The 13,280-nt window shown below is 44.8% G+C and overlaps 1 protein-coding gene across 1 annotated transcript; it reads left to right on the top strand.

Annotated features, from left to right (window-relative positions):
- The first annotated feature begins 4,758 nt into the window (after positions 1–4,758).
- Positions 4,759–13,035, top strand: lrrc4bb (leucine rich repeat containing 4Bb). The gene is made up of 3 exons (XM_074663885.1): positions 4,759–5,242; positions 8,729–9,289; positions 9,378–13,035. Exons 2-3 carry the CDS (start codon positions 9,047–9,049, stop codon positions 11,349–11,351), a joined length of 2,217 nt encoding a protein of 738 aa, XP_074519986.1. The 5' UTR covers positions 4,759–5,242; positions 8,729–9,046; the 3' UTR covers positions 11,352–13,035.
- Positions 13,036–13,280: the final 245 nt, after the last annotated feature.

The raw sequence follows: 13,280 nt of genomic DNA, 5'->3' as shown, positions 1-13,280 counted from the left end.
TAAACTCTCCCTGACCCTGATTCAGTCAACACTTTTCAGGCTGATGGGCCTAAATGTGTGAAAGTGATTATCTCTTTTCCCTTGTTTTTAGGGAAACATGGTGAGAGTATTTCCATATCTAGCTGGAGAGACTTTGAACTGCCATGAAGCCTTCCTCAAACAGCTCAAAAGAAAACGTGTGAAAGTGTTGAAGTCGTACAAAGAAGGAGCTGTGGTCATCATCTTCTGTCCCATCGTGAGTCGCTTTGAGACTGACATCACTGCAGCGTTATCCAACGCCACAGGTAAACACAAACACATGAAAAACAGTGAAATGGTGTTTTGTCTTTTGGCTTCATGGCCTTTTTTGTCCTGTTTGTGTCACAGACCAAGGATACAACAGAGTGATTCTGGTGGCCATGCATCACACCTTTAACAAAGAGTACCCGATACCAAACCATGGAGGGTTCCAGCACAGAGCGGTTCTGCTCCTTGTGGACTGTCTGTTCTTTGACACTAAGGGACTTCTGGACTGCCGTCAGAACAAAGAGGCGGTGAGGAAGGTCTCTGAAGAGGTGAGATGCTCCACAAAGAGCTAAGAAAAGTCTAAAAGTGCAGAAAAATTAATTCTCTGTTTGATTAATGATAAAACACTCACATCTCTGATATTTCTTTGTTGCAGCTGGAGCGTTTTCAAGAAGGAGGCTTTTGGTCTTGTTTTAAAGGCAGGGGTAAGAAAAAGCAACGGATCGAGCCACAAAGGAAGAAAAAAAGAAAAACAAAACAAAAACAGAAATGGTGTAACAACACAGACTGAAAAACCTGAAAGATTAGGAGTTGTACCTCTGATTCTTTTTGAAACAGATTAAAATTTTTATTTTTTAAAATTTTTAAATTTATTTTTAGTGTGCATGCTGCCTGCTACAGCTTCTAGTGATTTATTATTATTTTTTTATGTTTTTATTTTATTATTATTATTTTTTTAATTTTTCTATTACTTATTTTCTTCATTTTGTTATTTTTATCCTTGTGTTCTTTTGCATTTTACCAAATTTCCCCCTGGGATTAATAAAGTATTTCTGATTTCTAAAACTAACTTTACATTTTACTACAAGCTGTTTTTGTTTCTGAAAGTCAAACTGGAACAAAAAACTAATGCTGCAGTGTACTTTAAAAAAAAAAAAAAAAATTACAGATATTTTGTTCAGTCTCAAAACTATAAACTTAAAATAATGTAACACGGTCATTTGTGTGTGGTTGGGAAGTTAAGAATAAAACATGAAACACACATTTTCTTCTTCTTTTTCGATATTTTTGCAGTTTTTAGGAAGACTTACTGTTGTCCCCTGGTTTCTGTGGAGATTTTGCTGATAGATATGGATACGGATCAAGTATTACTATCACGTGGAAGAGTGAAGCACAGAGGTCAGAGCTCCCCCTACTGGTCAGAAAGCAGACGTCTTCTGTGTGACCATCTTTAGATGCACAAATGAGAAAGTTCAGCACTTATTTGTTTGTATCTTTATCACTCAACTTTTGAGGATTCTTCATAAAAAATCAAAACTTATAAAAAATTACTTTGATGGATCAAGATATCTGAAGCTATTTTATTATCATTTCAATATTTTTACAAGTTCTATTTTGTGGTGCTGGGTAGTTATATACTAAATATTTGAAGTTGTGCAGCAAAAAGATGGTTGGGATATGCTTCCACTTTACAATTTTACACTGATGAAATGTAAGATTTTTTAAAACCTAATCTTCTCAGATAAACCTGGGGTCTCACTTTATCAAATTTACTCTTTTGCAACTCAAAGAAATACTTTATAGTCACTTTAGGTAAAACTATATGTTAATCGGCGACACATAATCCTGAAAGTGCTTTAAGATAGTTAATGTCTGAGTGTAGTTCATTTTTTGAACACAAGATGGCAGTGGAGGACAACTTTTCCTCTGTTATAAACCACTTCAGCTGTTTGTTAGGCCAACATGAACTCCAGACTTTATTTGTACTCCATTACTGACAACTTCAAGGAGGAGAAACCAGAACTCAGCGTGCAAATCAAACTAAAACTTCACAAACTGAAGAGACGATCCACAGCACACCTGAGCCTCCACAAACTTAACTCTGAGAAAAATCATTTATAAACAACACCTGACACTGAAAACATGAGGATCAGTGGTTTGATACTGACATTTTAAAGCTAAATAAAGGTCATATTTCATAATGAAAGACGTTCAAACTTCGTCTTCCTGCATCAAATGACTCATTTTGACATAAAACAGAACGACAGTCTTGAACGCACCCTGACTGAAAAAAACACTAAAACCCATCCTGTCTGCATGGCTGCACACTCTGCAGGCCCACATCTGCATATGAACGTGGACACACGCCAACACACAATCACACACACATGCCCTCACACACACACACACACACACATACATAAACACACTGTGTACAAACCAAAAGTGAGTTCTCACAGACAGGAAATGATGTCAGCTCTTGTCTCCAAGGAGATGGAGGCAGTTGCTAAGATACTGTGACACTAGGATTTTTCTCTCTATTTTCTCTCCCTCTCTGTTTCTCTAACACACTCACACACACACACACACACACTCTCACACGCACACACAGGGATGTCACCACGAATAACTTGAAACTCTCACTTGTGTCTCTCTTATTCTTTCTGCACAGATGGCATTGAGGACCAATCCAACTTTTTTGTTACATTTTGCTAAAAATAACCAGAAAAAAAAATCATTACTTTGTTCGGATCCCTGATTGGACGCTGGAGGCCTGTAAACGGATCACTGAGGCTTCACGGCTGAATCTGAAACCCCAAAAATCTACATTCATAATCTTTGCTTTGAACTGTGTGAAATCAGCCCACCACCCTCGTTTACGGCCCGTAGCTAAAACCCCCGAACGGTGCGAGTGATGGATGTGTATCAGCACCCTCCAAAGCTTCTTCACAGTGTGAGCTGCACCTCTCTGGTGCTATCAGCATGCCACATATGTCTTGGCACTAGCATGTTGCTGCCAAATCCTCCTCCTCCTCCTCCTCCCTCCTCCTCCTCCTCTCCCTGTGGCTCCTGAACGCAGCATTAAGAGTTTATGGGGGTTTGAGCTCGTATTGGAAAACGTCCTCAGTCCTCCCTGCGCTGTATTTTCTACTCCGAGAGCCTTCCTGTACTGATGACACAAGCAATACAGCGATGAGTGTTTGTTCATTTACTGTGCACAAATGCATGTCCCTCTCCCTCCCTCTCCCCTCCCCTCCCCTTCGCTCTATCACTCCCACACACACACACACACATACGCTCAAGGGTGCCAACACACACACACACACACACACAAGCGTAGCATACATGCATAAGGGGGATATCAGATTCAATGTGCAATGACACAGTGAGGACATGGAGTGGAAAAAGAAGGAGGGGGGGTTGGCATGGGCGGCGTGGAGTCATTTGAAATGGCGCGGGGGCTGGAGAGGTAAAAAAAAAAAAAAAAAAAAAAAAGGAGAGATGCACGGAGAGAAAGGAGTAATGCACTTAAAAAAAAAAAAAAAAGAGGCAGCCAGGGTCGCGTGGAGAGCGCAGCGCGCAGAGCGACTGGATGTGGGCTAAGATTTCAGCATGAGTGATAGGGAACGAGGGGAAGAGGGGAGAATGAGGGGAAAGGAGGAACATCCTCTGCACCACTGTGTGACTGGAAATTTAATAGAGGGAGAGGGAGAGGGAGAAGGAGAGAGGTAGATGGGAGGGGGAGGGGGAGAGGAAGAGGGAGGCAAAAAGGCACAGAGACCTCATTGCTGTGCGGCTTTCAGCAAAAGCTAGTGGTCGTGAACAATGCTCACTACGGCAGTCACAGGGAGGGGAGGGGGAGACGGAGAGGAGGAGGAGGAGGAGGAGGAGAGAGTATACCTCTGGGGTCTTTCTGAAGCATAACTGGCCTTCTCTGTCCTTTGACCTTTAGTGTGAGCTGAGACACAGCAAAAGATGCACTCAGATTTATTTTTACCTACTACGAGTCTTTGGCTGAGGATGCTCAGCAGCAAAGGGCACTCCTCCTTCTTCTTCTACTGCTTCCTCTTCCTGCACAAGTTGAAATAAAACCTGGCAACCTCGCGGAAGGAGATAACGATGGCACAGAAAGTGAAGCACGCCTCACATGTGGACACACGCATGACAGAGATCGATACAGGGAGCAACTCTTGGAAACATCTTCCTGAAGCATGCAAACCTCACCAGGCTGCAGAGTTTTTGCACAAACCACTCTCGCAGAAAACAGGCCTCATTAAGGAGCTAGATTGAATCCTGGTTACTAAAAATGCACGTGCAACATGAACATGAGTGGGCTTGTGAACTTGTTTGAGACTCAGTGGAGCAGAAAGAGTTCTCACTGCAGATGTTTTCCCCTGTTGGTTAAACAGAAGCAGGTGTTTATAGCACGGTGACAAACTGACCAAAAACATGGCTGAAACGCAGTGAATTAAAAAGGAACACGGTGACTCAAGCCATCCTGCTGAGTCATATTAATAATATGACTTCATACTCATTACATGCATACACAGAGAAGGGGTGAAGCCTTTCAGAATAAAAGCACAGATTGAGAATCTTGCAGTGTTCAGGTTTTTAAAGGTTTTAAAGGTTTTAAAGGTTTTAATCTCCACAGGATGCGCAGGTAAATCCATAATTAGCTGCTTCTCCTTCATATCTGCTTCTCCTGTCTTAGTGGGATTCAGGCTGGAACATACGGAATGTGCGTAAAGAGCCGCCTATGCTGGACGCAAAGTGCTCTGCCCACCGGGCGCCGTCGCGTTCTGCTGCCTGCGCTCCTCTCCAAGGATGACGATAAGGCGCACGGAGGCTGCCGTCCCAGACCTCGCTCCTAAATGTGATAATCCTAACATCATTTTCTCCAACGACCCCTTAATCTGATCCCCGTTTGGCTCTTTTCCCCCCCCTCCATCCTCCCCCCTTCGTGTGTGTGTGTGTGTGTGTCTATGTGTGTGTGGACTGTGTTCATCTTCAACCTGCCATAGCTGTAGCCCCCCGTGTTGCGTTGGCGCTGCGGAATAGCCTACAAGAAAGAGGAGAAGAGGAGCAAGAGGCAGCTCGCAGCCGTGGAAACAGGAGGATCAATTTAAAAAGGGGGGAGAGGAAAGAGGACGGAGGCTGGAGATGTGAGGACCGAGGGGGGAAAAGGACGAGGAGGAAAAACACATCGAGCTCACGCTGCAGCCGCGCAAACATCAAGGTACGTGTGTGTTGGATGTACAGGTGCTGAAATGGCCGGCGTAATTATTGCATGTGTAACCTCATCTGCATGGATGCGCGAGTCATTCCTGAGATTAAGGCTTCTCAAAGGTTGTATGGATGCATGTAAATAATTCATCTGGGTGATACAAACCGTCGGCGTCGATGTCTGACGGATAAGGCTGACATAGACCTCGCCAATGCATTTTAATAACATGCCTCCTTACGTAAGGGTGTATGTTTCACATGCCGAGAGTCATCTTTTATTAAAGATACCGAGCTATAAGCTCAGTTTTTGGGTGCAGCCTTGTTGTCATTACCCTGAAGAAAGAGAGAAAGGGAGGGAGAGAATGGATGCAAGCCATTTTGTAATGCAGCATGTGCAGAATTAGGCCTATTCAGAATTTCAATTGCGCTCCCGAGAAGGTGCGCCGTAGTGAGCGCAGCTGCATAGATGAATAAGGCCATTCTGTTGGATTGTAGGAGATATTATGCTGGAGGCGATATGATGGGGACAGATTGCAGATTAGAGGCTGAGGCTGCAGGAGGAAAGAGCTGAATATTGCTTTGTTTCTGCATTTCTCCTGCTTTGATGTGAAAGGAATAAGGACAGGGTTTATTTTTTGGTCATGAGTTGGAGAAATATCTGACACGCTGCGTTTTTTCCGTCTTATCTCAAAGCACAGGTTGTTATAAAACCGGTGAAATGCGTCCTCTCCATCCCTGATTCCCACGTCCTGAACCAATCGAGTGTTGTCATAGTTACAGCAGATGATGTTGGCCCTGCTGCACCTGTGTCGCTTTGTGCTCATCTGTAAATACATGAGGTCTAATTGGGCCTGATACAGGAAGCATCCCACGTCCTCGCAGAAGCTGGAAAACAAACCCCATCGTGTGTTTTTTTTTTTCTCTTCATAAACCTTAATGACCGTGTTGTGGAGGGAGGCATTGATACAATCAGGCGCTGACGATGATGTGATTGGTTTGTAGCAATTGGTCAGCAGCTTGCAGCTAATTTGTCTTTTCACGACTGAGCGCTTTCTCAGGCCTGATCGAATAATCAATATCTACATGGTTGCAATCTGCTCTTGACATGGAAAAAAAGATCTAGACGGAGAAATACCTGAGTGAAATTGGATGAAAACAAAAAAACGCACAGTATGGATGGTGTTTGAGACGTGTCATATAGAAAAACGATTCAGAACGATACAGACGAAGGCCCCTGGAGATAGGTTTGGCCCTCGGATGAGTGAAGGTGTAATACTCTGAAAAATAAAAGAGCATCATCGGCGTATGATGTTGTTCTTGTGCTCTCATGTGGGGAAAAACTTGGAGATGGGAGGTCAAGGCAACAGGCGGCCTGCTGGAAAATTCAAGGTCTCTCCTTTAATACAATTTGAGCCTGTGTGGTGTTTTACATAGATTGTTTTCTACGGCGTCTCCTCAGTGACATTTACCATCCAAAAGCAGAGGGAAAGCAGCTCTATCCCTTCAAAAATGTACCATAAAACTACGCTCGTGCTTAAATTGTTGACTTATTTGACTCTGGGACACAAACTTCTGCAAAACGAGGATGTGAGAAGAAAAGAGTCTTTTTAATGAAGTTCCAGAGAGTGAAACGCTGCATAAATTACAGCCTCAGTGTTTTTCTTTTGAGAGCACAGCTAGATCAATTCTTTGACCAGCTGAATATTAATGATGTTGTGTTTTGATGCTTCAGTGAATCATTTCATCGTAACTATCAAACCATCACTGCGAATCAGATACGACTCTGACGTCTGGGAGAGAAACACTAGAGCGTTTCTCCTCTTTTTTTTTTTTTTTTTTTTCAACGCGTTATTGAAATGTATAATTACCTGCTAGATGGGATGGGATGGGATGGGGGGGGATGAGGAGGAGACTCTTCAGGGAAGGACAGCAGTGTGGAGAGCACAATGATGAGCAGTGCTGCAAAGAGGCTGCATACAGTAGCATTTAGGCCTGGCGTTTAACTGCAGCCTCTGATTGGAGATGTGTGGTTATATCACTGTCACTGTCGGGTTTGAGTTTGTGGATATTTTGGTGCTCTGAGTGTGTTTTAGCGTAGCCCAGAGAGGCAGAGAGAGGTTCTGTGGGATGTGCAGATCATCTAAAAAGGCTATTTTTAGCTTTCACTCCTTTATGAGCTTTCTTAATAGCTGTTCTCAGAGCTGTTTGTCACAGAGACTGACGTTGACATAATCCCCGACCTTGTAGATAATAAGATTTGAGGTGAACTTGCTCCATCTGTTGTCGTTTGAAGGCAAAGAGTGTGATTTTAGCATGACATTTCCAACATGCAGGAGAGGATGGAGCCTCCTCCGAGGTGCCGCTTATCAGTTTTCCCCCAGCAAACGTTCATCAGGCCCAGCTAAACACAGTAATGTGGAATAGGGCACTGGACAGTAAAAACACAAGATGGTGAGTGAGCAGGTTGCCACAGCAACCGTGTTTCTAGGAGCGCATGCATCGTCGCTGCATAGGAGAGGAGATGCTCTGGGCTGCTATGGAGCCTTTTTACCAAACAGAGCGTTTTTTTTCAGAGGGTAAAAATATGTAAAACGCACCCAGGGGACTGATTGTATAAGATGATAGTGCTATCACTTCACAGCGGTCATGTAAGAAGTGACACGAACAAAGATCTTATTAATCGTCGACCACCGGCACAAGCTTGTGACTTGAGTCATCGTGTGGAGCATTACATGCTTGAGAAAACAATGAATACTTTCTTTTTGGGCTCTTTCATCATAAGGGTAGCAGCCCAGACTTTCTAAATTTAGCCAGTCTTCTGATGTTTTGAGCTTTTTTCCTCTTCATGGTTTTGTTCCACTCTTAACCAAAATCTGAAACACATTCATGTTTAACAAATCCACAGCATTTGGTCGCTCGCTGCCTTGTTGTCATTTCGTTGTCACCTTCCCTTGTGGTTGTGAATCGTGTCTGATTGCTTGTTGTAAACAGCATGAGCACTGCAGTAAAATTTCAGGAGTCAATAATCATTTCTTCATATCTTAATTGCTAAATTACTGCCGCTGCGTCGCGGTGGATTGCATGAATCTCTGCATTAACCTCAGGTCTAAATGAGGCTTTCCAGCGTTTGCATCCAGCAACCAAACACTCGAGGAACTCAGAGTATCACACGATGGTTGCTCAGACTATCATGGGTCTGCCGAGGGTTGAGCATTTTGTGGCCATTTCAGACCATGACCCAGATGTTAAGTTCAACCTATGAAGAAAATGGCAGCTGACTCACCCGTGAGACTAGAGGCCAGGATTTGGGAGCCACCTCTTTAGAGAAGACAGCCTGAGAGCATGTCACACCGCCGACAGGACATTGTAATGTTTCGAGATTTAGATTCAGTCCAGGGAATACATGCATGCATATGCTAGGCTAATATCTTTAAGCTACTGCACTGTGCACTAACATGACCTCCTTTCCTCTTTTCTTTTCTCTCTTCTCCCCCCACAGTGAGGAGCCTCTGCAGAGACAACACTTTCGGGAGCCCAAACTCACCCAAATTTGATTTTTGCTCTAATAACTGTCATGGAAACCAAAAACACAGGCTTCCCCTAACTGACATTTTGAGAAGAAAGCAGAGGAAGCATGAGCAAAGTAAAATAAGACCCTGGGTCTTTAGATTTTATTGGTCTCTACATTTTAAAGCGACTGAAGGAGAAAAAACATCGGATCTTACAAAATGAAGATCAAGATAAGCACATAGGTTCCCTTGTCTGGAGGTGACTTGTCAACATCAGAGCAATAGGGGTGGGTCATGACTCAGTTGCCATGCGTGTTGTCATGGTGACCAGCCCCTGTGCCCCTTCCCCCCTCCTCTGGTTGGTCCAGCTCTTGTTGTGGCTTCACAACCATGGACCTCAGCTGACAGAGGCAGCACCCCCCTGCCCCACCCTCTGTACCTGCTCCAATCAGGCGAGCCGTGTCATCTGTACAAGGAAGAGCTTAGACCAAGTCCCCGACAGTATTTCAGAGAACACAAGATACCTCAATCTACAAGAGAACACAATTCAGGTACATACGCTCTCATCTATGCAGTGATTGTGTTACAGCAGCTGTGGTGTTGCATCATAACGTCTCCGTCTTTTTGTCTCCACACCAGGTGATCAAGTCAGACACTTTTAAACACCTGCGGCATTTGGAAATCCTCCAGCTCTCCAAGAACCACATCCGGCAAATCGAGGTGGGAGCTTTCAATGGCCTTCCCAACCTCAACACACTGGAGCTTTTTGACAACCGTCTCACAGTGGTGCCCTCACAAGCCTTCGAGTACCTCAGCAAGCTAAGGGAACTATGGCTACGGAACAACCCCATCGAGACGCTGCCGGCGTTTGCCTTTCATCGGGTTCCCTCTTTACGTCGCCTCGATCTAGGGGAACTCAGGAAGCTGGATTTCATATCAGAGGCCGCATTCGAAGGCCTCGTCAACTTACGCTTCTTGAATCTTGGCATGTGTGGCTTGAAGGACATCCCTAACCTCACCCCTCTGGTGCGGCTGGAGGAGCTGGAGCTGTCAGGGAACCAGCTGGGAATAGTGAGGCCTGGATCCTTTCAGGGCCTCGTGTCACTCCGCAAGCTGTGGCTGATGCACTCCAGAGTGTCGGTCATCGAGCGCAATGCTTTTGATGACCTGAAAAATCTGGAGGAGCTCAACCTTTCCCACAATTCCCTGCATTCCCTACCCCATGACCTCTTTACGCCTTTGCACCAGTTGGAGAGGGTGCACCTCAACCACAACCCTTGGGTGTGCAACTGCGACGTGCTGTGGCTCAGCTGGTGGCTGAAAGAAACAGTTCCCAGCAACACCACATGTTGCGCTCGCTGCCACGCGCCCCCGGGTCTAAAAGGGAAGTACATCGGGGAACTGGACCAGAGTCACTTTACCTGCTACGCCCCAGTGATTGTTGAGCCACCCACTGACCTGAATGTCACCGAGGGCATGGCTGCTGAGCTGAAATGTCGCACCGGGACCTCGATGACCTCTGTGAATTGGTTTACCCCAAACGGCACTCTGATGACCCATGGATCGTACAGAGTCAGGATCTCAGTTCTTCATGACGGCACACTCAACTTCACTAACGTTACCGTGCAAGACACCGGGCAGTACACATGCATGGTTACCAACTCTGCTGGAAACACCACTGCCACCGCCGTGCTCAATGTGTCCGCCTCAGACCCCAGCAACAGCTACAGCTACTTCACCACCGTCACTGTGGAGACGGTCGAGACAGTGAGAGGAGACGAAGAGAATTCAGCGAGACAGTATATTAACGAGACCTTCATAGATTTTCCTAATCCTACGAATCAGAGAGGGGTGGTAGACGGCCGACCTGGCATCACCGTGTCTCCTTCTCTCTCCTCTCTGTCCTCACTGTCCCCACGAGCCAACAGGGTAACTGAAAACGCAGTGACTGTGTCTGTAATGGAGGTAACGAATATCCCGGGTTTGGATGATGTAATGAAAACAACCAAGATCATCATCGGCTGCTTCGTGGCGATTACTTTCATGGCAGCTGTAATGCTGGTTGTCTTCTACAAGCTACGGAAGCAGCACCAGCTGCACAAGCACCACGGCCCCGCGAGAGCCATCGAGATTGTCAACGTGGAGGACGAGATTGGAGCCGGAGCTGGGAGCGGCATCTCAGGTGGTTCAACGATGAATTCCAGCGCCGGTGGAGAAGGAACCCTGAGGATACATCATCCAGAGATCGTCAACCTGCCCAACATCGGTCGCACGGATACTCTCAACCATTACTACAAGACCCATCATTTCAACAACAACGTGATGGGTCTGAGCGTTGGTCCCGAAGGGATGGGACCAGGAGGGATGCTCAATAGCAAAGGCATGCAAGTCCAGGATATCCCCATCTCCTGTACGACTGTCCCGATCTCTACGTCGGGAAATGGCACCAACCCCAGCTCGCTGTCCCCGCCGCTGCCGATGTCCCTGCCCATGCCTACCATGGGCTTACACGGATCAATCAAAGGTTTCATGAGCCAGAGCCAGAACCCCCAAATGGAGCCTCTTCTCTTTAAGGGGAACTCAAAGGAAAATGTCCAAGAGACTCAGATCTAAAAAACAAAAGTGAGAGTATAGAGAGGGAGAGTGAGCAAGAGTCGGAGACAGAGAGGGGATTGATGTTGGGTATTTGCGCCGAATGATTAGACACTAGAGTGCATTGACATTACACCAGGAGAGAGGATAGACTGACACGGCGATACACAAACACATAGACTTATCCGTGACAGTGTACTGAGCCAAGGATTACCACAATGGGCCACTTGTGTTTGTAGTAACGATCACGGCCATGGAGATCAAGGAAGGAACATTGCTACAATGTAAATCTGTGCCAAAGCAAATGTTTTTTGCAGTTTCTACAAGCTGTGTTCTCATAGGGAAAACTAGCCTTTCAGAGTAATCAGTCCCCAAACCGTTGTTGGCGAGCGGAGACGAAAGACACGCACGGCACTCACCACACTGACGATCGGAGATATTACAGAACAAAAATCCAAGAGACATTTTTCTTCCACACAAAACAAACAAGCCACACTCTCTCTGGAGTGACTCAACAGACTCCCTCATGGTGACAATTATGTAGGCATAAATAGATGGACAAAAAGGTACAGTGCAGTACAAACTACTGTGAAAAATCCACAAATTATATAAATATATTTTCATTTAAATATGTATCATTGCAGACTCCGATGCAGAGATATTTTGGGGTGGATGCATAAGCTGGTATAGTTTGTTTCTTTGTGAATAATCAGGGGGCGGTGTTCGGTGGAGGTTGGTTCTGATACATGTTTTAAGTTTGGCTACTTCTCAGAAACATAAGGGCTCAATTGCAACACTCATTGTGAATCTTTGAATTGGCTTTGTGACATAAAGTCCATTTAGGTTGTAGAACAGTAAACGCAGATCTCTGTTTGACAAACTTTTTTCTGTTGCTTCAGTAATAATCATTACAGACTTTTGTGTTCTGAGAGTGTATTATGTATTTTGTAAAAGCCAGCTACTTGGTATTTGAATCAACAATTCTGATACTTAAATGCCAGCATCAAATAATGGTAAAAACAATGTTCCACAAACACTGGAAGGGTGATCCGATGCAAAGACCTGTATGGGTAAAATAAAGTGTTGACAATGTGTTATTTGAACCAGATCAGTAGCCAGATATTTGCTTTTAGACAGATATTTGATATGACCTCCTTGCTCATGGTTACCATAATCATGCCATAAAATGCTGTCATAAGGATGAATAGACATCTATCTATCTATCTGCAGCAGCATTCAAGAAGGGATTAAACATCCGTCTTAGGATGATTGGAGTGAATGAAAATGTACAGTATATTAATAATAATAATGTCTGGTTGTATGACAATTGTAAGATCCACATTTTTACAGTGTAACTTTCATATGTTAAATGCCATTTACGCTTCTTGCGTTTCAACTATGTATTTCTTTATTTTTGTTAGTTTGATATAATGTGTACAGTTGTCTAGCCATGTATCATTACGTGTGAAATAAATCAATCATATATTGGGTTGTGGCTGGTCGATATGGCAACCACACGAGCAGCGGAGAGAGGGAGAGATTATGCAGGCCTCTGTGCTAAACCCCGGATTGAATGTATGGTCCGCGGCGACGCCGTTAGTCATCTCAGTAATTATAGGTGCCATCTGTGCTATTAACATGTTCACGCAGGCTTTAGCCACTCTCCTATAGATGATCCACAGACCCTCATTGTGCGTTTTGAATGGTTTATAAAAAGCACTTTTTCCTCCTTAAAGTGATACTCCGGGATGGAACAAGTTGGTTCCTATCACAAGGTTTAAGGCAGAAATTACCCCTACAGCAGTGTTTTTGTGCAGCAGAAGCCGAGAGCGCACGCACCAAAAACCCTCTCCCTGCTCCTCTACCGGTTTCCTCTGCACTCAGACGGGGCCATATTTTACTTGACCAAAAACACAAATAAACGGACTCCCACCGAGAAAATCTGATATC

The sequence above is a fragment of the Halichoeres trimaculatus genome, unplaced genomic scaffold (assembly GCF_033239565.1).
Source record: "Halichoeres trimaculatus isolate MK-OKI-2021-1 unplaced genomic scaffold, fHalTri1.1 fHalTri1_scaffold_23, whole genome shotgun sequence".
Taxonomy (NCBI): domain Eukaryota; kingdom Metazoa; phylum Chordata; class Actinopteri; order Labriformes; family Labridae; genus Halichoeres; species Halichoeres trimaculatus.
The sequence above is the reverse complement of the archived record's forward strand: the minus strand, read 5'-3'. Positions and strand labels throughout refer to the sequence as shown.

Bases quoted from the DNA above. Each gene is read 5' to 3' on its own strand.
- lrrc4bb (XM_074663885.1), top strand. From the start codon at position 9,047: ATGCGTGTTGTCATGGTGACCAGCCCCTGTGCCCCTTCCCCCCTCCTC. The intron at 9,290-9,377 runs GTACATACGCTC...TCTCCACACCAG, and splicing joins TACAAGAGAACACAATTCAG to GTGATCAAGTCAGACACTTT.